The 27725-nt window shown below is 42.9% G+C and overlaps 1 protein-coding gene across 2 annotated transcripts in view; it reads right to left on the reverse strand.

Moving 5' to 3' along the window:
* The window catches only part of adarb1b (adenosine deaminase RNA specific B1b), a 120421-nt gene that overhangs the window by 34416 nt on the left and 58280 nt on the right, over nt 1-27725 (reverse strand). The window contains exon 3 of one of the 2 annotated variants that reach the window (XM_006793681.2): nt 13574-13607. Coding sequence is in view for 1 of the 2 variants with exons in the window: in XM_006793680.3 (XP_006793743.1) it covers nt 12429-12528 (100 nt within the window). In the remaining variant the exon portion in view is untranslated. Of the gene's footprint in view, nt 1-12428; nt 12797-13573; nt 13608-27725 lie in introns of those variants that run through there. The other variant, XM_006793680.3, reaches the window with a different exon arrangement.

A 27725-nucleotide genomic window follows, 5' to 3' on the forward strand; every position in this document is an offset into this window, starting at 1 on the left:
ATGTTAGCCCTGTGTCAGATTGGTGGATGAGTGGGTGTACCCCACTTTTGTCCTATGGTAGCTAGTATAGGCTCCGCCCCCCGGGACCCTGATAAGGATAAGTGGAGGAGAATTGATGCCTCACTGTGTTAATAGACCTCTCTGCATTGAATCATACTTGTTGTCCACAGCATGTCTTTTATCCTGTCTTCCTTCTCTCGCCGCAACTGGTCGCAGCAGATGGCCCCGCCCCTCCCTGAGCCTGGTTCTGCTGGAGGCTTCTTCCTGCTAAAAGGGAGTTTTTCCTTCCCACTGTCACCAAAGTGCTTGCTCACAGGGGGTCATATGATTGCTGGGTTTTTCTCTGTATGTATTATTGTAGGGTCTACCTTACCTGAATTAAATGTTCAATAATCTTTAGAAAAAAACCCCCCTGAAACCACATATACTCAAAATTGAGCCAAATTTTCATGCAAATCTGCCCATAATCCTCCTAAAATACAGTCAGAACTAACCAACCCCACAGTAATGACTGTTTGCTCAGGAGTAAGAAATCATCTCACTGAAGGGCGTTGCTGCTGGTGCGATCCCATCACGAGACGGTCTCTATTCTTTGACATGAACTGAATTGGCAGTACGGCTGCAACTGAAGCTGTTTCCAATGTAAACATAATATAACATTTCCTTGTTTTTAAAATCTAATTTCACATTAAAGAAAAGCAGCGAATGTTCACATTTGAGAAAGAAAATTCAGCACCTTTGCTAAATCACACCAGCGTTCACTTTGTGATGAAAACAGTTCCTGCTAATGTTTTATAAATCAGAGAATGGATGTTAAACATGAAGCCTGCTGTTTTTATAAGGTTATTATCTTTACACTGGTAATGCCTCACTGTGAATACAAAAACTCAGCTGAATGCCTGCTGTGCAAATACAATAGACTTTTCTTTCTCCAAAATGTTACAAAAAATGTTTGAAAAAAAACTGATGAAACTAAAATTGGAGAGATGCGAGGTGGAAAAGGGAGAGAATCAACCTTTTATTGTGTTTCAGACTTTAATATCTGACGGTCTGTCATTTATCATTATGAAGTGCTGATAGTGGGAGTGGAGAAAGGTGGAGAAAACAGAGGGAGAGAGTTTCAATATGAATTTTTTATTTGATGGATTTTATGAGGAACTGCATTTCAGAATACAGTCAGAGTGAAGGTTCATGGAGGAGTGAGAGGATTGAAAGAAAGGCCAAGTCAAAAAGGCTAGGCGAGAGATAATGGTATTCCTGCACCCGAACAGCACACAGACTTCTGTTTGCAGCACACTGTAATCTATTCTCCACTACAGCGCGGGCATAAGAAGCTGTAATCCAGAAACAAAGCGCCTCAAATTTTAGCATTCTGCTTGACTCAACAAAGTCCCTCATGCAGTTTCACTCTTTTGTTTCTTTAAACCTACACATACCTTTTGATTTTTGCCTTTCATACACACACACAGTCATTTTTTCTCTGTTTTTCTTTACTGTACACACACAAACACGCATGCAAAGCTCTGAGGCTGGCTGCAGGTGTGGTCATAAATCATCAGAGTGAGCGGCTATGATTCCCCTCAGCACCAGCGAGCAGGGCTGCTGGGCCAGAGAGAAGGCTGCGGTTAAATGGCCGCGCTTGTTTCCTGTGTCCATCAAGGCCAGAAGGACTCACTGTTCAGCCTCCGGGTACCAACTCACTGCAGAGCGCTGACATCAGTTACACAGAACCACAAAAACATCTTTTGATCAGCAAATCGACGCTCACGTACAGCCGCAGTCAGATGAGAAGAAAGCATAATTCACTAAGACTAAATTACTGCACAAAGTTTTCAGATGCATTTCAGATTTTCCCTGCTTGTTTAAAATTTCAGCCAAGGTTTAGTCATCCTCATGTGTGCAATGAATAGACAAGTTACAAATTATAATGTAGGCTACATCTAATATTTGTTCAAACTCTAATAATAAAGTCATTTTGAACTTGATGTCTCAAAAAAGTGGAACGGGACCACGTTTACTGCTGTGTACCACCCACGTTTCTTTCGACGACAGTCTGTAAACATCTGGGAACCTACGAGAGCAGCTGCTGACATCTTTCATTTCATGTGCCAAATGTTTTCGGTTGGTGAAAGTTGGTCTGGACTGCAGGTAGGCCAGTTTAGGACCCACGCTCAACAAGACATGCTGTTGTAAAAGGTGTAGTATGCGGTTTAACATTGTCTTGGTGAAAAATACAAGGACTTCTGTGAAGAAGATGTTATCTGGATGGGAGCATATGTTGCTCTAAAACCTGTATATAGATTACAACATCGATGGTGCTTTTCCAGATGTGCCAGCTGCCAGACCCATAGGCACTAATTCACCCTCATACTATCAAAAATTCGGGGGTTTTAAGTGGGCGTTGATAAGTAGCCAGATGGTCCCTCTGTTCTTTAGTCTGGAGGATGCCATGTTTTCCCTCTTCTAATCGTATTTATATTCAGAGGTGCACATAAGTGGTCCGCATGTGCGCATTCGCTGTCAAAATAAAAGACGCGCACCAGATAAGAAGTTGCAACGTGCGTTTGTGTACATATAAAAGGCACTGTTTTTGTCCACTAGAGTGGGATTTTCACGGCATATTTTGCACCACATCTCTGTGCGTTCATTGTTTTGAAGCCAGCTCACCTCCTGCAACCACTTTTCTGAGAATACGCGCTTCTTTTGCGGTTCGGACACCTTCTAACACCAAAGTAATTGCTTAAAGGAGTTTGCTTCTTCGACATCTTTAAGAGTTCTAAACAAATGTCTGTCCTCCTCCAGAAAATCGTATGTACGCAAATGCGCGTTGCAACTTCTTATCTGGTGCTCTTCTATTTATTTTTATTTTCAACGAATGCGCACCTGCGAACCACTTATGTGCAGCCCTGTTTATATTGCACCAAATCACAACAACAGTTGCCTCAAGGCGGGAAGGTAAAGCCCCTACAATAATCCAGAGAAAACAAACAAAACACCAATGATCATATGATTGTTGATGGGGATTTTTGAGTTCATAAGTTTAATAAGTTTACGAAATGTGCTAATTGTTGGCTTGCATATCTTAAAATCTAAAGCTTCTCTTATAGTTTAGGCTTTTCATTTAGTCACAGATCTTCTTTTTCTCCGACTGTGTTTAACATGACAAATGAGGACATAAACAGTTGTTCAAACCACAGATGTAACGGCACAGAACTGGCACAAGATGAAGTGGAGAATGAGATAGGCACCAACAGCTCCCAACTCCAAGGAAACCAGAAATAAACATCTGCTTGTAATGACTTTATATAGTCTGTTTACAGCTGTGCGGTGGCACACCGTGTTGAGTTTGACACATAATAAAAGGAATGCCTGAAAGATTAGAGAGCTGTGCTGCAGTCTGGTACAACAGAATCGTGGGAATTCAAAGCTATCTTGGTAAATCTTAATTAAGAACATATCTGATATGTGAAGTATTGCTGTTGTTTTGATACGAAGTAATCAAAGGAAGAGGAAAAGTAAATGTAAGCGAACATATTATTTAGCTTCATTGCTAGTCATCTGCTAGAAGGATATCAATTTCCCCGCTGATCATTAAGAGCAACAGTAATCCTCCAAAATGAAACGAGGCTGGAGCAGTAATTACTGAAATGACTGAGAAGTGTTTTAGCAATAACCATCAGCTTTATAAGTTGATACAAAAATAATATGTTTTGTTGAATTGATGGATGAAAGTGTAGTAACTGCAAAATCTGTAAATAACCAACAGATTTGTTTAATCTTTTCTTTTTAACTCAAACAGATGAAAACATTTCTAGAGGGCTGCAAAAGTAATATATGTAAAAAAAATGGTTTACTTACAATCAGGTGTTCACTACTGTGATAGACGTAAATATGAAACACCATCAGGTCTACTCCAGTTGCTAGTTTTGATTGCTAAAGCAACTTGTTTGCCGGGGGGAATACTTGGAACAAAGGAAAACAAGAGTGTTGTGGTGGTGGTGTGGAAAATGCAGAGAACCAGAAAAAATAGCAGATCGAACAAGGCTGAGAGTCCAAAATGAGCAATCGAAGACGAGGGGGAGGAAGAGATGAAAAGAAAAAAAAGGGGGGGCAAGGATAGGGAAAGAAAGTGGACAGAGACAAATGGCCATGGGAAATGGCCGGTGCAGGCGAGCCCGCCTACGAGACAGCCCTCTCAGCAGCCTTAACACTGACTGATAGGCCCACCAGGCAGCGCCACCGTCCCTATCCATTCCATTTGTGTCTGATTCTCCAGTTATTCTGAAATCACATTTCAAGCCACATCAGGCCGACCCAACTCACCATCATGTGGCAAAAGGTGCTCGCAGACAATCTGAGACCGTTAAGTTAAATGTGAAAAGCAGGTTACAGAATTAGAAAATCATTCAAAAGACGTTTTTCTGGGCTTTTCTGATTTGTAGATAAACAGTGAAGATAGCTCGTTTTTACTCTTAGTGGCATTAAAATGCACTCCTCTGTTTTCCACATCTTTCCTGATTTGTGGTCATATTTCTATATTCTAAAACATGAGAAAGTTTATAAGATTGTAGCGAGAGCAGGTAGAACGTACGAGTTGGAGATGGTGGCATCGACACAAAAGAGGCTGAGATGAGGCTGAGATGGTGCATCCACCAGCAGAGCTGTTGAACATGGAGCTACCAGAGTAGGAAGATTCATAGATGTAGTGAGGGAGGTCATGTGATTGGTCAAGATGGCAGCACAGTGGCAACCGCTAAAAGGAGCAGCTCAAATGAGAAGGAAATTCCAAAACAAAGTTTTTCAATTTTGACTCCTTTTTACTTCTTTATAGCTTGAATTTAATAATGTTGCATGTTAACTACCTACAAGATCTAAACTCATATATTATAGTAAACAGGTTCATGAGGTTGAAAACATTTCCATGAATAGATGCAGAAATGAGACTTACAAAATAAATTTAGAGAGGGACAGGAGCAGGAAAGCAGGGATCGTTGTTAACTGTCCAAGTATGCAGTTAGATAAGTGAGTGCTACTGTCGCCATCCCACAATCCCATTACTTTCCCGAATAAGACTTTGGCAGGCTAGTGATTACCTCAAGGAAGAGTGAATGAGGAGGAATCTTAATAGAAATAGGATCGGTTCTCTTTTCCGTACAGCCCGGAGCCTCTGCCGCATCCTGAGGTGATGTCTCCAGGCACTGACCAGGTAATGCAGTGTAATGGAGTACACGTGTGGGCGCCGGTGGCCTAATGGAGAGGGGTCGCGGGAGAAAGAGGAGTGCCTGTCATCCCGCCTGATTGAAACTGATGGGCCAAGGTAAAGGGGGCACAAGAGTACGGTCACCCAACATGGCCCTGCCTGCCTTATCAGACAGACTTGGACATGAACACACATACATGCACACTTTACTTCAGAGCCCATTATTCAATTTGGCCGTTCTAATGACCAGTGAATTAGGCTGCCAGAAGTGATTTGCCTCCGGAGCCCTGCTGCTGGATGTACATGTTTTCCTCTGCTCTGCATATTAAGAGGCAGCCATTCGGACACTGACGTCCTCTGAGCCTCCAGCGATCGGGGAATTTATGCACCTGGATGAGGATAGTAAAAAATGGGCTTCATGTTTCCCTCCCAGATTTTAGACAAGAATCAAATACCCACTTAAAGAATGAGTAATGCTGTCTGGAACAACTGACACAACACGAGTACACAACTGTGAGGTTACAGGATCATAAAACTGCTTTGGTCTCATAATAAACAGCATGGAAAAATGAACCTACGGCTCCTTCAGATCATTAGCGCAACAATGTGCCCCGGCATGTTTTGTTATTGCTATTATTACACTGATCATTACTGGATGGATTAACAGCTCCCAGATGAATTACTCGTGATTTTTGGTGGTTATTATTCCATTAACAAGACTGCTTTTAAGTATTTTACAGCGCCCAGTCTTTTCCTAAAACTACAGTAAACCATCAAAATTCAACGCCAGCTGATTCTGTAATTATTTCCTCAGTTACATCCTCACATTTCACAGCACGGGTCAGAAGCATGGTCACTAACTACTACCACTGTATGTGTTTTTTTTTCTTTCAAAAAACTTAAATTACTGATCTTAGTTCCCACATGAAATTTAGATTTTTAATATGTCTGAGTGAATCTTTACACACCCACCTAACAGTATAATAATAAAATAACATAATGTTGAGATGGGACTGTTTACCTTTAGCTGTTCAGCTAAGGCTTCACTCACACAGCCCTACAGACCGCTCAGTGACCCGCTGACAACCACCCTGACTGGTTGCTGAGTGACTGTTGGAGGTTGCTGGCTGTCAGTGCTGGACCAAAACCTCCTTGTGCCTGCTTTGGTTGTTGATGTCTGCAGACAAGTCGGCGTCTTCAAAGCAAACTGCAGACAAGTTTTTTGGGGCAGCACCGTACCCCTTTATGCGATCGCCAGCATCCTTCAGCAACCACTCCCAATCAGTCTGGGACTACTCTGTGGTTGTCTGCCCTCTAAACCTGTATCTGCTTATGATCGCTGATTATCATCGTCGATATCCTCCATGTTATATTTAAAGATTTACCATAATTTGCTTTATCTCCGTGCTACGAGTCTCAGTGAAACTCTGCAGTGTGTCCCTCTCTTCTAAGCAGCACCACAGTGAAAGCAAAAGTGGTGGAAGCTGCATCGACACAGCCCCGTCGCTTTTAGAGTACGTGGTATGGTGGGTACGTTACCCAAGCGCAGCAGTAAATCCCCCCCACCCACCCGTCCCCAGCGGGCTGGTTGCCAGCTCTAAACAACTTTTTTGGCAGCAACTCTGGAAGCCAAAGTCCGCCAAAGACACAATAACCGTAAATACCATCATACGGACTCATTGCACACAGTGCTTTTATAGATGGAGTGGTCACCGTGGTAACACATCATGCTCACACCACCAAGATACTTTCAGTTTGCTTCGTATGTGCACCGGGTGAAAAACTGTCCTGTCAGTCTTTTATAGATTCCTTAGGTCCAGGTATCAGGTTTCATATTAATAAAACTTCTCTACTTTTGCTTTCTTCCATCTTTTCAAGGTTGTTGGGTGGCTGCCTCTCCTCTTTTCACTAGGAGCTGTAAAATCTATCTGACAGCTCTGATTTATGACACAGCATAGGTACCGAGCGCCTGTGGGGAAGGGAGTGTATGTTTGAGTGTGTCTGGAAGTGTGCGAAGGCGTGGGCGTGTGAGCATGCCCGGCACACAGGACCACCGCTGCTGTGCTCAATGCTCAAGCACCCGACAGAGCACACAGGTAGGAGGGGAATCACATGCAGACACAAACGCCTGTGTTTCTACACTGACATCAACTGACAAAGTGTTGATAACATAGATGAGAACTAAACGACTGCCGAAACGGCTAAAATGATTTAAAAAGTTTCTGTTTACAAAGCTCGACAAAAACCAACAACTAAGGCAAGAAAAGTTTCAACAGGAGTTCAAGAACATCCTACAGAGCAGTAAGAACCCACCGGTGGTTCCTTTTTCTTTGCAGCTGTTTACTTCTGAAATTTATCACTTGTTTTCCCTGCTCCAGCCTCTCCATCTCACCCCTCGCACAAGCCTCTCCTCTGTCCTTCTGCTCTCCTCGCCTGGACACCCAGGGCGCTCAAACCTAACACCGTTTGTCACATTCAAGGCCGGGTTAGGGGATCCTGGAGAGAGCGGTGAATGTGTTTGTGTGTTTATATGAGGACGAGGAGGTCTGGAAATAAATGCAGATTTCTCCTGTCATCTAGCAGTTGAATTTTTACACCGCACGCTCGGTATAGTCAAGCAGGGAGGTAGCACTGACGGACACTCGGGAGAGGACAAGGTTGTAAACCTCTGCTGAATGAAAAAGGTCCTGACAGCTGACAGAGGGAGGGAGAACGTGTTTATACATCCCTAAGAGGATGAGAGAGGTGGGAGGAAAGAGAATGGGGGAGGACAGATGTACAGTCCAAGGCCCTTTACAAAAAGCAATATGAACTGCGATGGAGCGCTACATGTGGTACAAATCTAATGTTTAAAATTAAGCACAGCGCGGTATTGCTGGCAAAGATTTCCATATAACACATTTGTTGGCAAAATCGCATTTTCATCACTACGTCTTGTTCCATTACCTCAAAAGAAATTCCTCTACACCTATGACATGGAAGCAGCAGAATAACCAGCTGCAAAAGCAACATTTCACTATCCATATCATTCAAATGAAAGGCGAAGCTGAATCTATACTAATGGAGTTTTTCTGGGAGGTGATGAAGGGAGCCGACACAAATCCGTGCATGCATCTCTGGGGCTGTGAAGTGTCTCTGCGCCTGTTAAACACACCTCGGCGTCTTGTGCAGGCTCACTACAACGTCATGCCGTTACAGTCATTAGTAGCATGCTAATCAAAGCTAATTACACTGAGACAGGCAGACACAACTCATTTCTTATCGTGACAGAGTGCTGCTGTGTTTGTGGCGCTAAATGAGGCACCGCTCATAATCAACAGTTTCTTTTTATTGTTAGGTAAATGGCTGCGACCGCGTTTCCTCTCTGAATTCCTCTGCCACCGTTGTCAAATGTTAATCGGTTTGTCAGAGGTTTTTTCGCAGGTTGTAAATCAATTCTTTTGTGTGCACACGCAGCTTAGATGAATCTAAAAGGAAATCATTAAGAACGCACGCTTAGTATTTGGATAGTGACTTTTATAAATGGCAGTGAGAGTTACTTATTTAAAAGTAGTGGGAAAATAAAGAGACGATGCCGGTAAATGACGGTATAAAAAGCAGGAGAAGAATGTCTTCCTGCAGAGGACGTAAGGTTATCTAAGAGGAAACGAGTGGCGTTGCAGGCGAAGTCTCTTCCACGGCGATGGATAGCAGGCGTCAGGCAGTGCAGAACCCCCCCTCTGCCCCCCTTTTCAAGTTGCAAAAGCTCATTTTGGAGATTTTGCTGGCACGGCAGAAAAGGCCTCTGTTCCCCATTTTCCATATTTCATATACGGCCCATTGGAAAGCATCGTCTGCGAGTGTCATGGCTTGGCACATTTATGAGAGATGCATTGAAGAACTTATCACTTGGAAGATATGCTTAAGTTCAGCATTTTGAAAGTCACTGTGCACTGTATTCACTTACAAAGCAAAGGTACATTTACACGGTGAGTGGTAATGCTATAGGTAAATATGAGCTCGACGGTGTGTGTCTCCAGCTGCTGTTTGCAGCGAAAAATAACCAAGAAATACAACACACCAATACGATATAAAGAACAAATGTGTTCTGCAGATCTATTTCCACCGCAGATATTTTGAGTTGCGACTGTGGAAAAATCACAGGTGTGTCTGTTAACATTCATTAAAGTCCTCTCGCTACAGAATTACCAGAATCAGCTGAAATGCCTGTAATTCACACCCACCAGCACTCCGGGCTCATTACTGACTTATAGTCTGATCACACATCCGAACTGAGCCTTCATTTGATCTCAGCTTCACACCTGTAAAGTTTCCTGACAGCATCGACACATTTATTGAAAATAAAAAATAAGAATAAAATGACTGAAGATAAAGAACACCTGCTAACATACTGAGCACCGACTGTCTATGTTTTTTTAGTTTAAAGAGAGCTTCCCCACTTAGTTGATGTTGTCAAAAAACTGTTTCTATTAAAGTCACAGTAGGTGGTGATACTGCGATACTGATCTACTGTTTTTATCAGTTTGTGCAGGATAAAGATCTCAAAACACAAATTTCTGCACATCATTTTAAGCTTTTCATTAAATCAGTTTATAGAATCAGACTAAACTATTCCTGACCCCACAGCAAAGCAGTCATTAGAGAGCTTAATCTCAACTAGGTACTGCGTTACATACCTGCAGCTGCACATATTTCAGCAGATGCACCAGTGCAGCGTTCACGTCACACAATAAATGTAAACACTTAAACTGGATGCAGACCGTACTTATACATTGTAATATTATTGTGTTTTATGCAATACTGTCTAAAAATTCCAGTAGAAAATGACACCGGGCGTCATTAGAGCACAAATTCAATTCAATTTCTTTTCTTCTCAACAAAAAAAACGTAGATAGCACCGTGTGCTGAATGCAAGTCGAACCTTTAGAGCGACAGAAGCAGAACGTACGTTTGAAACCGAGCTACAGGAGGATCATTAAGAGGCAACAATAGACAACCATGAAAGGGTTTTCTGTCATTTAGACTAAAAAGACTTTTCTCAGTGTGTGCAGACTTTGCACGATAAACACTTTACTTCAGTCTTCAATGAGCTTTGTTGCACTTGTGGGGGAAAATTACAGGTTTATCCATCTTATTATGTGGCTGAGTCCAGAGAGCTCATGTAAATCCTTACACTCACTCTGCAAACTGTATCAGTCACAAACTGAAAGGACTTGTATAAGACCTCCTCAGTAGGGCATTTTTTTTTACATTTGTTACAGATAAATAAAATAACTGGCTCAGTTATATTCAACAGTTGCAGCCGTCTGTCACACTTACATGCTTTATACTGACAGTGGCGCAGAGCCAGCGTTAAGGTCAAACGCCATCAAGTTCCTCTGTGACGAGTCCAAAAGTCTGCTGTGAAAAGGTTTGAGGGTGTAAAAAAAACGCCGCACAAGAAGTAGACACGAACTGTATAATGACAGCTGAGGAGTCCGTGCACGTAGGTGTGGTGGGGGCGCGTTTTAAACTGTGTTTGCTGTTGAAATGAATGTTTAACTACAGTCTCCTGTTACACTTTTTCTCCAAATAAAAAAATGCATTTTTACCAAAACTGGGGATTTAGACGTGATATTGCCTTCAGAGCTGGAGTGTCAGTGTGGGTTAGTGTCACAGACACGTGAATACTCATGCGGCTGACCCCAATCGGTGCTTGCATTGACAGAAGGAAGCCTTCGCGTGGAAGACAGTGATCTACTTAAAACGGACGCTCCACTTCATGGAGGTGCTCCGACGATTCGGCCCTCGCCGTCGGGGAAACCGAGCAGTGAGGTTTGCTTGACTCGCTGTCAGATGATTGTCGCCAGTGAGCCTATAAGCTCATCTCGGCTAGCATTAGCCGCTAACCCGTGGGACACTGAGGAACTCAAGAACTAAGCAACTTATCGGGAGGCTTCCAGTTCAGGGCATTAGAGCTGACTAAGAGCAAGCAGGGCAACGCTGGCCCAAAGTTCTGCTTAGTCATCGCTTTCCTCAGTCTGGTGTAAAAAAGTGCCACTTTCATTTCCGTGGTGATAAGGGAGAACGAAAGGCGGGAAACAGACCCGTGTAATACTGATGGACGGAGTCACTCTGCGCGAGCGGGGCCCGAGTGTGCAAATCGGAGGCTAAAAATGCAGCATCAGCAGTGGTGGATTTACTTTGGATGAATGGACTGGACTCGGTGAGGGGAGCGGGGCGGGGGTGCGAAGGGCGGTGGGTGTCAAAGCAAGTGGCTGAGACACGGCTAATACTGCCAGTGAGCTGTGGCCACCTAAGTAATTACTACCTTTGCTGTTAGGCTAATCCCCAGAGCAGAGCAGCAAACTCAGGGGAGAAAAGCTTCGGAGCCTCCGGGGCTCCCGTCACTCGACTTCAATTACACAGAGACGCGGACCTGTCTCACCCAGAGAGAGGGAGAGGGGGAGGATGAGATACAGGGCAGGGAAGAAGCCGCCTATCTGCTTCAAATGCATTTAAATAATTCCTCAGAAATGTTCCGTGAACTACGCAGGGAGGACAAACTCCAATTTCAGATTCAGATTACTCTAAGAAAAAGGAAAAAAAAAGAATAAATAATAAACAAGAGGACAGTCACATTATAAAACAACAGAAGACCGATTTCTAATGCTGCTCTCTATAAATGCTGCTCTCTCCTGTCTGTTCGTAAAGAGGTAAACACTGAAAACAATAAAAAGAAGGATTTGAATTGAGCAGGATTGGTTTTACTGTTCAGGTATACATGTGAAATTTCTTCATGCTGACTAACACTTTGTGCAAGCATATAGTGCAGAAATATTTAAAGAAATGTAAAGGTTTGGTTTGTGACATAACACAAAAATGAGAGGAACAGTCACTGCTCTAAAAACACATTTGAAATCTAATCACGCATCGAGTTTCGTCGGAGCACGTGAGTTAATAAGGCGTGCTTGATTTTAAAAATTCAACTCCGGAGAAACAGTTTAAGCTTAAATTAAACACACATGCACGGAAACAGAAACAAAGACAAACTACATCCTGCACACTGACTGCAACCGAGAAAGAAGAAGGGATTTCACAGCACTCTGGTGATGTTACTAATTTAAAATTTGACAGGAAAGTGAGAGTAAATGATTTATTACATCAAGTGAATACTTTTTCTCTTCCTGCTGATCTACAGCCAGCTCAGCATCAGGCTCAGTCTGGGAACTTCCACTCTGTGGGTTACCTTTGCGTTCGGAGCGTTTCTTGCGCCTCCTCTTGAACCTGCGTCGGATCAGGCAGTAATAGGAGCCCAGACTCTGTGCGCCGTTGGTGAGCAGGGCCATGACTTGGTGCACACTACTAGAAATTCCACTAAACAGCTGCCTAACTCTGGCTGAGCGCTTCGTTAAAACTGGAGCAAATTAAACTTGAACTCACACACGTGGTCTACCTGCCCCTCAACCTTCGCCCTCGTCCGCTTCACACCACTGCAAGCTACTGACATGAAGAACGCTCAACTCCACACACCTGCAGCGTTTCTTTGTTTCTACTTTAGTCCTTCCCTCATATCCAAACCCTCTCTCTCTCTCTCCATCCCTCCCTCCCTTTCCTCCTCGCTGCTTCTCTCCTCTGTTGACTCCATGTCTGCCCTATCAGTAGTCAGAGAGGGGAGGCGATGGAGTGGAGGAGGAGGGGACAAGCTGAGGAGAGAGACTCATGTTTTCATATCGATAAAAATTAACACACAGACCAAAGGCAAACTCTCTACCTGTGTAATCCCAGCTCAAAGTAACTGACACATCCTACAAGCGACGCCAATGTCATCCACCGACTTCCTCCACCCGCTTACCAGTTCATCATACCGTAGCTTTCTGTGCTGTGTGACTGTAATATGAGTCCATGTTTAACTATATTCCCTCTGCAGTGAAAGTAAGAGTGTCGGCTCAGTGCATCTCCAGTACACCCCCCCGTTTCTCTCACACACTCAAACACACACAACACACTCAAACATATGACATTAAAATAAGCACATATAAAAAAGTTACAACTGCAATATTAAAATCATCCGTCACTTGTCATCATACCCACCTGTCTCCTTCTTTAAGATTTATATTTTTTGTATTCCCCAATAACAGCAAGCTCACCACTAGAGAGGGTGAGAACTTAGAAAGAAGTGCTCTGCCTCCCTCTAGTGGCCATCTCGTGTAATTGCAGTTTTGCTGGGCCCAAACCACTTTTTTAAGCCACAGAAAATCAAACAACACTTATGATAGGAGCGCAAAGTTATGTTAGCTTCGTTGACAAATGTAATACAATTCTATACCGGGTACAAACTCAGTATAGAGACAGACAAAGAAAGGAAGGAAGGGAAACGGCAAAAACACTTACCTCTGGCTGCCGTGCAGTCTGTGACCGGAAAAATCTGCAGGAGAGACAGAGAATACTTTACTAAACGACAGCGCTGACCAAGAAGTGTCTGCAAAAGCTCTTTTAGAGACGCAGTGCAACCAAGTTAGTGGCAGACAACAAGGAAATATGCACATGCTGGACTCATTCTTTCAAATTAGCCGTTTCCACATCAGCTCATCTTTCCCCACATTGTTCCAAAGAATTCCTGGATGGTTACCTAGAGCCACTCTTTGGATGGAACATGGGCTTAGGTGCCTGATCCCATTCATTTAGCTAAAAAACACAATTTTGTCAGTCGCTGGACTGTTTCAAGGCTTCCTGATATTTTATTTGGCAAAAACTACTCCCTTATAAGGAAATGTGATCTCTGTAATTGGTACACAGATCAATTACAGAGACTGCAGGAACGGTAAGTGGTCAGCTGCGTGGTTTTTTTAAAATATGTTTCTTAAATGGCTGGAGGAGAAAAATCATACTGGTGTAACCAAATAATCTACAAAGCTTGAACCCACTGATCTCACATGCCAATGTAAAAATGTAAAGACTGACTGCATGAAAACGTCTGAGTGGGTAATCAGATAAAGCAGATCCTGTTACCATTATTCATTCACTATTATAAAGGGATAAATAAGCCAAGCACAATAAAGCCTGATCACGTCAATGCTCCAGACAACCTGCTAAATCTGTCAGCCATTAAATTGGCTGCTAATGCCTACAGATAAATGTGGAACGGCATGTGTGTTCTTGATGCTGTTGTCAGTTTTTTTGAATAATTAATAACTACCTCGTGTGATTGTTTATTAACTGGAACGTTAATAAACAATCACCCCATTTTCACCCCTTCAATATGTTAATATTTTCTATTAACAGATTTTATTTTCTTTGGTATGCATGTGTACTAGTGCTTATTAATGCAAATATCTAATCAGCCAATTACACACCAGCAACTTTTCAGTACATAGACACGGTCAACACGTCCTGATGAGGAGATGTTTCAGACTGTTTTAAGCAGATAAGACGTCAACTGTAGCTAAAATAACCACTCATTACAACAAATATGCATCTCTTAACCTTGAGGCTGACGGCCTACAGCAGACCACACTGGAAGCCACGCCTGCCAGCTAAGAACAGGAAACTTATCAAAAGATGACAAAAAACCTGCTCGGCCTGATGAGTTTCGATCTCTGCTACAACAAGAAAGCACAGATCCATCCTGCCTTGTGTCAACAGTTCAGGCTGCTGCTGCTGGTCCTCTTATTATCAACTAAACATCATCTACATGCCACAGCCTACCTGAGTGTTGTTGCTGACCATGTTCATTCCTTTATAACAAGATACCCCCCCCCCCCCCCGATGTAGGCATCCAGCCGGATGTCACATGTCACAAAGCTCAAATCATCTCAAGCTGTTTTCTTGAACATGACAGGAGTTCACTGTATTCAAATGTCCTCCACAGTCACCAGATCTTGGGCAAATAGAGCACCTTTGATATGTGGTGGCATGAGAGAGCCACATCGTGGATGTGCAGCCAACAAATCTGCAGCAGCTGTGTGATACTGTCATGACAATGTGGAAAAAAATCTGAAGAAGTTTAATACTGGACTCTTCATGGATACTTACTATATAACGGTAAGGCAAAAATCATAAGAAAAAGTGTAATGTCATATATGTAATGATATAATGTGATATATAATGTGTAATGATGGGAGGTACAATGTGATATTAGAGTCCAAATGGTACTGGATGTGTGAGGCTAAGCTCTGAGAGCGTTGTAGACAATTCAGGGGTTTTTTCAAAAACTGTTCAAAAAACCCCCAAAAACCCAGCAAATCTCTGACATCACTCTATCCAATATATCTGATATATCTGTGAATGGCTAAAATCAGCTACTAGTAAAGGCCAACTGAAAGGCTCCATCTGAAACACTGCTACGTGACCTACACTGCTCTATGAGTGCTGGGTCATCGCAGACAAGGATTAAAAAAAGACATCGTAATTAAGCTTTAGCTTTGGTATATCAATGCTCTATGATGTCCACCAAACTAAAAATGACTAAACAAAAAATGGAGAGAAATATACACATAACAGGTGAAGGAGGGTGAATGGAAAAAACAATCGATACAGAGAAAACCCAGTGAGTGAGTACATAAAGCAAAGGAGGCCAGAGGGAGAGAGAAAAGGTGAGGAGACAAGAGAAACCTGCCCATATAAAACATAAAATGAAAATGTAATCCCAAAGTAAGCTCTTTTAACATGGGAGGCTGATTACAGCAGGTGAGACTCTTGTGTCACGGCTCAATATGAAAGCTTAAAACTGATTTATCATTTTTGGGCAGCAGAGGTTTGCTGTGTCATAGCAGGAAGGCAGCTCGCCTCTCCATGACCCCGGGTACAAAAAAAGGGTTAATAATATGGATGGATGGATGAGTAGATGGATAGATAGATGGATGAATGAATGGATGGATGAGTGGATGGATGGATGGATGGATAGATGGATGAATGAATGGATGGATGGATGGATGAGTAGATGGATGAATGAATGGATGGATGAGTGGATGGATGGATGGATGGATAGATGGATGAATGAATGGATGGATGGATGGATGAGTAGATGGATGAATGAATGGATGGATGAGGGGATAAATCGATTAGTAGATGCATAGATGGATGGATGAATGGAACAATGAGTGGATGGATGGATGAGGGGATAAATTGATGAGTGGATGCATAGATGGATGGATGAATGACCGGATGGATGGATGGATGAATGGATGGATGCATAGATGGATGGATGCATAGATGGATGGATGAATGAGCGGATGGATGGATGAGTGGATGGATGGATGGATGGATGAATGAGCAGATGGATGGATGAATGAGTGGATGGATGGATGGATGAGTAGATGGATAGATAGATGGATGAATGAATGGATGGATGAGTGGATGGATGGATGAGGGGATAAATCGATGAGTAGATGGATGGATGAATGGAACAATGAGCGGATGGATGGATAAATGAGTGGATGGATGGATGATAGATGGATGAATGAGTGGATGGATGGATGGATGGATAGATGGATGGATGAATGAATAAATGGATGGATGAGTGGATGGATGATAAATGAGTGGCTGGATGGATGGATGGATGGATGGACGGATACATGAGTGGATGGATGGATGGATGAATGAGCAGATAGATGGATAAATGAGTGGATGGATGGATGGATGATAGATGGATGAATGAGTGGATGGATGGATGGATGGATGAATGAATGAATGAATGGATGGATGACTGGATGGATGATAAATGAGTGGCTGGATGGATGGATGAGTGGATGGATGGATGGATGGATGGATGAGTGGATGGATGGATGGATGGATGGATGGATAAATGGATGGATGAGTGGATGGATGATAAATGAGTGGCTGGCTGGATGGATGGATGGATGAATGGCTGGATGAGTGGATGGATGGATGGATGGATGAATGGATGGATGAGTGGATGGATGATAAATGAGTGGCTGGATGGATGGATGGATGGACGGATACATGAGTGGATGGATGGATGGATGAATGGATGGATGAGTGGATGGATGATAAATGAGTGGCCGGATGGATGGATGGATGGATGGATGGATGGATGAATGGCTGGATGGATACATGAGTGGATGGATGGAAGGCAGGTAATGACATGCTAACAAACAACAAAGCATAAATGTGGGGCAAAGAGGCCTGCACAAGAAAGATGGTGAACGTAAATATACTCCAGACGCAATTTCATTCATGCTTCTGTGTACAAGCCAAGCATAACTCCAGCTGGCCAAGTTTCACCACGACAGGCCCGGCTGCGTGACTGTTCTCTGTTTGCTTTGTTTTTTTGAACAGGAGACCAGTCAGTCCGCTTTCTTCAGTGTTTTCTGTTTACAGCGACTGTGCAAAGAGCTGCAGACAGGCCAGAAGAGACTGCGTGCATGCTCTGCAGAGGCACATGTTGTTCCACAGCAGAGACTTCAACCTCCACTCTCTCTCTCTCTATTTCTTGGCATTTGCAGCACATACTGAATGGACAAGGGGAAAGAGGCTGTGGTTAGGCAGCCAGTACTTTGCGGTTGAATTTAAAGGCATTCCAAACTCAAATAACAGCCGAACTCCTGGTGGCCTCCGCCGTGGTTTGACAGAGAAACACGATCATTGACAAAAACAACCTCTTAAACTGTTTTACAGGGACAAAATCCAGGCTACTGTGGTGAACCCATCTGTTGGTTCATGCGTGCACTCACAGAACACTACAAAGCACAAAGCTCTAAAAATAAACTCAATGGGAACCTTTTTTTAAGTTTTGTGTTTTCCCCAAGTCATTCTGAAGCTGTTCATCTAAACGTAAGAGGCAGTTCCAGGGATGTAGAGTTCAGTATGAGTCTAGCTGCTTTACTAACTAGCCAACTTGAGCTATTATTAATTTAATTATTCCATAATTAGTCACAACAATGATGCTGAAAAAGATCTACACTGTGCAGTGTAATATAACCGAACACCAACTAAGATGGACATCTCAAAAAGCGGTCAAATGATATGTCAACACACTACATTTACACTGTACGCTCATTGGCATTCATCAGCATGCCTCATTAAAGCCTGGAACCAAACCAAAAGCCATCGAGCTAACAAGCTAGTTCAAAGCAAAAGGAAACCAATGAGCTACCCGACTGATCAACATCCGGAGAAAAACAGAAAACACAAACCTCCGAGTGCGGCCCTCAGATGCTGATGAGTTATCTAGAAAAGCTGTGCTTGTTTTTTTTCTTCACTCTCTGTTTGAAAACCTAAAGTTTGCCAATGTGTTTATCTTTTTGCGCTGAAGCAGTCATCTTACGTCAGTGTGGAGAACCAAGTGAAGACCTAACGCAGAGATTAAAGCGTGTTCTGCGGCGCTTGAATACCTGAATGTGAAGTCAGATGAAAAATGTCCAGGCAGAAGGAGCGCAACTTCATTGCCTTGTGAGGAAGTCACGCTCCTAAAAGTAACACTCCCTAAACTTCATCTTGTGAACAGTTTGGCAAGAAGGAGAGAGAGAAGGAGAGATGGTGTGTGAGAGATTTGTAGTAGACTGATGAGGTGGGGGTGGGAGGGGTGTTTCAGAGGACGTCCTCTTACTGGAGCCCTTTGATCAATAGAGTCGGGGCAGAAGGTGCATGGAGAATAACACGGGCGGTTCAATAGGCTTGACGGGGGCGATCAGAAAAATGGCAAAGAAGTAAAAAAGCATTCAGACTCTGGACTGGACAATAATTAAGTCTGAGAGGTTCAGCGTGGAGGAAAAAAAGATTTATGAAAGAGAAACAGAAAATCAGTCGACCGCGTGTGATATGAGGAGTGCGTGACTGTAAACCTCGACTCTCGGTCTTCAGCCAAAAATTAGGTCAATGGCTCAGTAACCGCTGGCCACACACACACACACACACAGTCTAGCCAGGGTCCTGATAAGCCATTAAGCAGCTACCCCTCCTGCTGACCTACCTTTTCTTGCTACTACACACACACACACACACACACACACACATTTTAATTAATGCATTTAATTGAATGTGTGTGTCATATTGAGATTGATTGCGCGCCTGCCCGTAAAAAATTCATGGGAAATAAAAGCTGGATCACCATGTGCAGTTTTCTCCACGATGACAGCCTGGAAATGTTTTTGCTTTTCTTATTTGCCCAGCAGAGGGCAGCACTGTGACATGAATGTTATTATGATGCTGTATGTACACAGGGAACATGTACAGAGGGAATCATTGATTTTCTTTCTTTTATCTTTGCTTTGATGAGCATGCTGGGTGTAAAATCACCTCACGGTTTCTGCTTGAACATAAAGGAAACTCAAATCTCTTAATCAATGAGGCCACCTCTCTTACACAGCACCTGTCCCAGGTGTCGGTGCGTAGAAGAAGAAGAAGAACAACTTAAAGCACAAGCTGGAGCAGAAGGTGCTGACTAAGACAACACAAATGACACATGCGCAGGGCGACTGCCAGCACTTTAAAAAAGTCGCACAGACACGAAGCCAGCAGCCTGCCCACATGCTAAATGCAGTGAACTTATGTGGGAACATTTTTAACATTTTTTGGTGAAAACTCTGCAAAACTTGGTTTTTTAGTTTAGTTTTTTTTTTTTTAAATCAGCGTGACTCCAAAAATGTTGCACAGCTCTGAGTTCCTTTACTCTGTATTCAGATCGATGTTGTGAGTGCTGTTCTTGGGGGAGGATTCTGTGATGCTCAACAGAAGACGCCTCAGGAGAGCACATGTCAGGCCTGTAAACACTCAGCCAGAATTCACAATGCAAGAAGTTAAAGTGCTATACGTGTATATTTGGTAGCGTGGGTCTTCAAGCATGGCTTATTATTGTTTATCAGCTTTTTTACATGAAAAAAAGATCAATTTCAAAGACTAGAATTCATATTAATATTACAATGTGATGTATTTTGGCCACCACAGAGACTGAGCAGTCCATCAAACAGCTGCTAGCATGAGAAGGCTGTGATGGATCATATAACTGAGTTTACACTCGATACTCCTACACTGTGACCAGGTTCTATGTAAAACTACAGTACTGGCAGCATAATAAAGCTTACAGTACAGCTGCTGTAATCATAACAGTTTTTACTGTGACTTGTTTCCACAGCATGTCTTCCTCCCCTCACCCCCAACCGGTCATGACTGATGGCCGCCCCTCCCTCAGTCTGGTTCTGCTGGAGGTTTCTTCCTGTTAAAGGGGAGTTTTTCCTTCCCACTGTCACCAACTACTCACTAGAGGGTTGTTGGGGTTTTCTCTGCATTACTGTAGGGTCTTTACCTTGCAATTTGACACTATATAAATACAATTTAAGTAAAAATAAAGTATACTTGAAATATATAACACATGATGTGTTTTGTTGTTATTTTACTGTTCTTACTGTAATCTCTACCACAGTTTATAACTGCAAAAACGCACCGGAGTCCTGCAGACTCATTAACACCACATCTCATGCTGAACAGGTACTTAATCTGCACGAACCCGCCCGTGCACCCTGAATTCAGCTTTTTGTCCTTCCAAAACAATAGCAGGATGTTGGCTTTTGTTTCCACCACTTCTTCCACCGTGTGAATACGGGGAATGCTCCTGCGCTCTACATTTTAATAACCAGAAGATGAATGCTGGCCAGGGGTGGTTAATTAATTTAGGAGTCCCAGTCACGGTGGCAGCTCTTTGCTTGTTAAACCTGAACGCAGTTCTCAGCAAAACAAACAATAAAAAACAAACAAAAATAACAACAACAGCAGAAAAACTGCCCATAATAATCCACAGCTAATAAAGAATAAACACTGCTAAAATATTGATTTAAGCATAAACACTTAAATTCCCATCTGTGCCGCCACTGTTAGATTGCACATATTTCCTTATGTTCCTCTTAAGGAAATACGAACCTCAACACATAAATTAGATGATTTATGGTTGGACCAAAGCCTGTGTGTCCTTCACTGGTTTCTGAAACTGAGCGTTTTTCACGTCACTATCTTAAAGTAAAAAAGAAAACAGATGAAAGCTTGCTCATTGGCTTATGCTTTGATAACCAATGTTTTTTACAAATAAAGTTTACGTTTTTTAATTCAATGGGACTCAAAACGAGTGACCGAGCCCATAAACTTATCAGGCAGATGTTCACAGAGACCTGAAGCCTTTTTGCAACCGCAGCGATCGACATCTGGTGCTCTTAAGATCAAACGCAGGTTTAAGGCACTTCCATGCTGGCTTGACTTTTGAGAAACAGAAGCTACGTCCAAGCAACAGAGTCAAATCCAAATAAATTAAACAGTATTAAATTGTGCAATTTAACACAACACTGTACAAACGTTTCACATAAACATACATTTTATTCATTTGAGGATCACATCCCACCATCGATAGGGTGTCTACCCCAAGTCTTCACGAAATCCAGAACATTTACAATATCGGACATGTTACTGTACAAAACTGCCTATATGTTTACAGCGACTTGATGAAAGACTTGTCAGATCCAAGAAAATGGATGTCAAGTCTGCAGGGGACTCCCTGAACTTTCATGTTTGTTGTGCCCTTCTGATGAGCCTCCACTGAAGCAGATGACAAAGCAGCTGGTAGCTCCATGTGCATCAGAGGAGCCAAACGGCCTCTTCACCTTCGCCAACAGCGCGAGTGACAAAAAAACTGCATGTATTGTATGGGAAAAATTCAAATTCAGGTAAAAACACGACACGCCGCTGCAAACCTCACCAGCATCAGCTAGATATCACCAAGCTTGAGTGAAAACACCGTGCTGTTAGTGAGAGACAAAAATACTGGCAAGATGCGAGCAGAGATGAGCGAGAAGGAGAAGCCAAATGAGAAGGTGGCTGCCTTCGCTAAAATTAGACCCTAATGTGAGGGAATACACATAAAGGAACACACACATCTACCAAGTACCGCACAACAGCTCATGAATTCTCTATAAACAAACCAGATAGCTAAAATAATCTTCTGACTTCAAGCAGCTTCCAAAACTCGAATTACTCATCTGATTAAAAAAGAATCATTTTATCAGCTCCTATATTTTACTGCTCAGCTCGTGAAACGGGAGTCTGGTTCTTTTCTAAATAAGAAGGCCCATAAATAGGAATGACTTTATTCTTCCTATGGGAGTTTCCTCTAGTTCCCAAGCCTACCATCAGCTCCCACTACCGGGTGTGGTCCACTGCTTACCCAGGCATCCAATCTCTTTGCCTGGGACACATCCGCTCCACCGCTTGTGGCTTTGGGCTTTTCGTCTGGAGCTCGACCAGCAGTTGCACGCGTGTGTTTGTGTGTGCGGTCGACGTTAGAACAGGGAGAACAATGGGCAGCTCTGTGTTTGCCCTTCTGGCAAGATATATACCTGAAGGGCAAAAGCAACCAGAGTGGGAGAAGGGCAGCAGACTGCAAGCCACGAAGGCGGCTTTCAAAGGGCAGGCTGAGATGACTGTTTATTAGGTGCCGTGCTTCATTTTCTAGGGTGCAAACTATATATATATATATTTCAAAACAAATATACACCGAGGCAGATGTCATTACACACACATCAGAACCTGTGACAAAATGCATCACGTCTCCTCCGACGCCCACGCTCCTCCAGTCTGATTTGGCTTAAACAAGGTGCCCAACCGAATACCAATAAAGCCGAGCTATTTTGATTTCGTTCCGCAGTTGTCATGTCGTTTCTCGTGTCAGCTCTGGCTCAGCTGAGCTGCTGCGGGCAACAATATGACAACAATCTCAGGGAAGTCCTCAAAGATTTGCACAGTGCAACAGAAACACACACACACACACACACACACACACAAATAGCAAGTTATGTGTTTTAGCTCCAGATGCAGGTAAGCTGCTTATGATTGTGTTTCGGGAATATTGTAGATAGGTCAGATCACAGCGTCGTGGAAGCCACAGCTGCGATACCCCTGCGTGAACTTGACGCCTACTTTAGTCACGAGATGTCAACGCAAATTATTGGGCAGCGTAGCTCAAACTACTGACGATGAGCAGTGGATCCTGTAACGGATGCTCAAGGATGCTTTAGCTGTAAATTGATGTGACGATAAGCAGTGCACCGGAGACAATCCACGCACACTTTCTGCCCCCTCACACACATAAACACACAAGTTTGTTTCTCACAATCTCCAACAGAACATCTCGTCTGCTTTCTTTCTTCGGTGAACTTTTTTTCCTCACTCGAATCGTCCTCCTTCTCCTCCTCCATCAGCATTTTCTCCTACGACGAGCAAGTTCGCTCTCTCAGCCTATTTATCTCTCTACCCTGCTGCGTGCCATGTCGACAACACAAACTTCCCTTTCCTGTCTTATAGGAAAAAAAACTGGAGGTCACAGAAAAAAGGATGTGTAATTGTCAACCTAATCTGAATTCCAGTAAGACCGTCACATCAGCCGGCACTGAAGCTCTCGGGCCGACTATATAACACACACTCACGTACTCACTCACTCAAGTGTTTTTACTGCACCGCAATGCAGTGTGACATTGAGGATAATGACTGCACTCACACTCACACATGCACACACACATCCCTGCAGAAAAACACCTACAATTACACAAAGAAAAGCCAAGGTGGGCAGGCACGGTCACCCACAGTTTTCAAGGAATTTTTAGTCAGCACACAGATGAAAAGCCTTGACGGCTCTTTTGTTATCCGCAGTATTTAGTACTTTGTGATTTTCTGATCTTACACCCCTCGTGGTTAAAGTAGCTTTGATTTGTTTTCGTGGCTGGAACGATGGAAACTTGTAACAACATTTCAAGTATTCACACAAAAAAATCTCTTCAAACTAAAGTCTTAGTTGATGGAGTCAAAGTTTCTCTAATCACAGGATGAAAGACACCAAAGAGCAGCTCAAGGAAACAGACCAGCACCGACTGGTTAGCAGCAAGGGGATGAAACAAAATGCTAAAAGCAGTTATAAAATATATACTGCTCAAAAGGGGCAGCACTTAAATCATACAGCACATCTTGAATAATGAAATATTACGGTTCAAGACTAGTTTTACATCATGTTGTTCTCAGCAGAGGAATCCAGAATCGCCAAGCTTATGAAGAACACAAAATCACCCAAAAAATCAAAGTAAAAGTTGTTGAAGTGTTGCCTTCATTCTTTTGAAGAGCAGTACTTGGGAAACTGTTTTGTTACAAACACAACGCTGTCAAACGACGCTTTAAAGTTTTGATAAATGTAGGCGATTAAAGCTAGTTTAGCTTCAGGGTGCCAATACGGTTACAGAAAGAAAATGACCTCCAGCCTCCAACCGTCAGAGGGTGAACTATAGAACAGGAACAACAATCACTACTTGTACAAGCAAAAGAGAGCAGTCATGTGGGAAAGTTATTATTTTTAGGGCTCAAACAAACTGACACACAATCAGTCAAAGATCTGACTTATTAATACTGATAAATGACTCTGTGACATTCTGTATAGACTCAGCTTAATACTCTGAGCTTTCCAGGATCTGTGCATACAGTTCTTTTTCTTCCTAAACATGCTGCTTTTTATTGATGCAGGATTTTTGCTCTCCTTTTGCGTATGCACTGGATGCCATCGTGGGAAATGAAGAAAAATATTTGCTGACAGATACTCTATTATTTTTATCCGACGTGCAAACTGTTGCAAGATTTGAACTCGCTAAACTACAAGCTACTGCCTCGCAGAGGAACTTTTTAAGACACGGGGAAACATTGCTGCATCAGGAAAGTTTGAGAACAGCCCCAAAAATAAGCCATAAAAACTCCCAACTATCCTTCATCGCCTGCTCTGGTGGGACTGCGCACGCATCTCTGTGCGATGGGCTCCTACGCAGGTGCACAAATGAGTGTGTGTTCGTGTATCATAGAGAGCGCCTGTGTGTGTGTTCTTCTCCTCTCTTGGACTGTCTATCTGGGTCAGCCATCTGGGGAGTTGCCAAGGCCTTGGCGAAATGGGCAGCTGGCCATCACAGCTGGTTCACAATCTCAAACACACACACACACACACACAGAGGGAAGTGCAGAGCCACCAGGTAACATCTGCATTGCCACCGCTCAGAGCAAGTATCCAGCGCTGCCTCCTGATCCCTCATTACCATCTCTGGAACTGAAGAAGTGAGAGGCAGACCTTCACGTCCGTGCGAGCCCACTTCAGGACAAAATGCTTGAGAATCGGTCTGACTGTAATTATCGGGGAATGCGTAAATGCTTGTTTATGTATGTTTGACTACACTTGCATGATAGGCTGACACAGCTTAATCTCACTGGATAGGAATGCGGAGTACAAGCTAATTAACCACTTCCAAGATGGCGACTAAATCCATCCCGCAGAGCCTCTCCAACCTCCTTTTCTTTCAGCCCTCCTGCTGTACAATGGTAGTTAAGGCTTTCCCACACCGCTTCTATTCACTGGTCGCGGATAGGATTACAACAGAGGTGCTCAAAAAGTAGGCCACGGCATGTTGTGTTCACATCTGCGTGTGTGTGTGTGTGTGAGTGAGTCTTACATTGCACAGAATGGCATTATAAAATCTGTGTATGTAGTAAAGTAGGTTAGGGTTTTCACCTGGTGAAATGAGAACTGTCAGTGGGCAGACTTGATCGGTGAGACCTTTTTCCTGGAGGACGGCACACACTTAAGATGCAACAATAACACTGAGTTTCCACAGGAAACAAGTTAAAAGCTTCCTTCAGAGGCTTCATCCTGCAACGGGATACGTGTTTATCTGTAAACTTTATTGAATGGACACTCGGATTTCACAATCACAGATTAATCTTTGTCAAGTTACCTCAGGGAAATATTGGTACACAGGGATGGAGATTGCATAAGGATTTATTTTTCTAGTAGCAGCTTTTCCTAGAAAGGGTAAGGAACAGCACACGAGCATTTTATAGTCAGAGGAATAAATCGAGTGAAGCAAATCTAACAAGACAGTGTGAGCTGGGTGGTCAACTCGAAGAAAAAAGAAGAAGTTTTCCTCCCTGAATTGCAATTTCCGACATGCTTCTCGGTCGGTTCTGTTGAGTCTCCAACTACTTCGTGCATCTCTGAAGCAGAACAAAGAAACAAAATTACAAAATAGAGGAATTCATTAACTTTACCTTTCTGTGTAAGAAATTAATCAACAATTAGTCACAGAAGAGCAGAAAAGCAACAGCACTACTGTGAATGTAAAGAAGTCCCCTGTAGCGTTGCTGTTGGTCAATATGACAGGCCAGAAACCACAGAGGGCAAGTGAGGCACAGCAGATGTCCCTCTATCACTCTGCCAGGCGTGCCCTCAGCCCCCAACCCCGACTTCCTTGGTTTCCACTCATTGTTTTTTTTTCTCTTTATGAAAGTCTTCCACTGTCAGTCTGATGAATGACAGTTCAAACAGGGCATCAGTGCACACTTCTAGTTCTGTAAGGTCCTAAATGGGCGAATGCTGAGGCCTCAGCGGAGGCTGTGTGGTTGCCAGTAGCCATGGTAATTCCAAAAATTGAGATTTCTTTTTTTAAAAGCAATCTGCAAAATCCTAAGAGAGTGCAGTTTCTTTCAGAGGTTAAAGGCAGTCAAACATACTGTGTCTACACAGTGCCATTCTTTCATCAAACAATCCAAAATATTTCAAATTAAAATCTGTTCTTTGAATAAAATGTAGCACAGTTTCTGCACTTCCGCAGAACAGACATGCACATATCTGTAAGTACAAAACAGCTATTTTTCTCTCATTATAATGCCTTTTTTGTTTTTGCTTAGTAGTTGCACTCTGAGAAAGTTATAAAGCCATCATGCTGCAGAACTGCCGCTGACATCTCCTTTCACCGGGTAAAGGCCACGGTTACATAAGGGTTACTATTTTAGTTTGCCAGCCAACATCCCTCTGATGGAAGGACCAAAAGACTCCAGTCAGTGCTGCATCGCTAATGGGTACTCTTTAAACACACACACACACAAGATAGAAAACTGCTGGTAAACAGGAGTTTTATAATTCACATAGCTTTGTAATTGATTTTCTTTATTTTTAACCTTGTTGATACAGGCAACAGGGATAAGCATTTATAGTCATTTTGGCATTTTATTAAGCATGCTACGCTTCTGAAGCTTCAAAAAGAAACAGCCTCAGGTGTAAGTCCTTCTCATCTGTTTTGGTGGACAGCTCTAAAGTGGGCTGAAGGACTAATGACTTAATGGGATGCCAAAATGCTGACCAAGCATGGTTTCAATGTCATTTGCTCATTTGGTCACCGAAGGTAAAGCAGAGACTGTGATAGTGAGAGAGGAGACAAGGAGGCAGAGAGAAAATGGTGCTAGAAGCAAATGCAAATGTAAAATGTAGTGTTTTATGGATGCAGAGAGAGAAAGGTCAAGCCAGCGAAAAGCAGTTCACTGGCATCTATACCTCGAGTGCATTTTCTTTGTTGAAATATGAATGAAATGGAACCTGAAAGCTGCAACTGAACAGGTACCAAAAGAAGACTTCAAATTATGACCTAAATCATTTATTACAATAAACTCAGGCTGAAGACCTAAAAAAATTGTTTTTATATTGAAACAAAAATCAGCCCCTATAACATTTGAAATCTGTGTTCTGTGT

This window comes from Neolamprologus brichardi, chromosome 16 (genome assembly GCF_056152115.1).
Source record: "Neolamprologus brichardi isolate AB-2024 chromosome 16, ASM5615211v1, whole genome shotgun sequence".
Lineage (NCBI taxonomy): Eukaryota > Metazoa > Chordata > Actinopteri > Cichliformes > Cichlidae > Neolamprologus > Neolamprologus brichardi.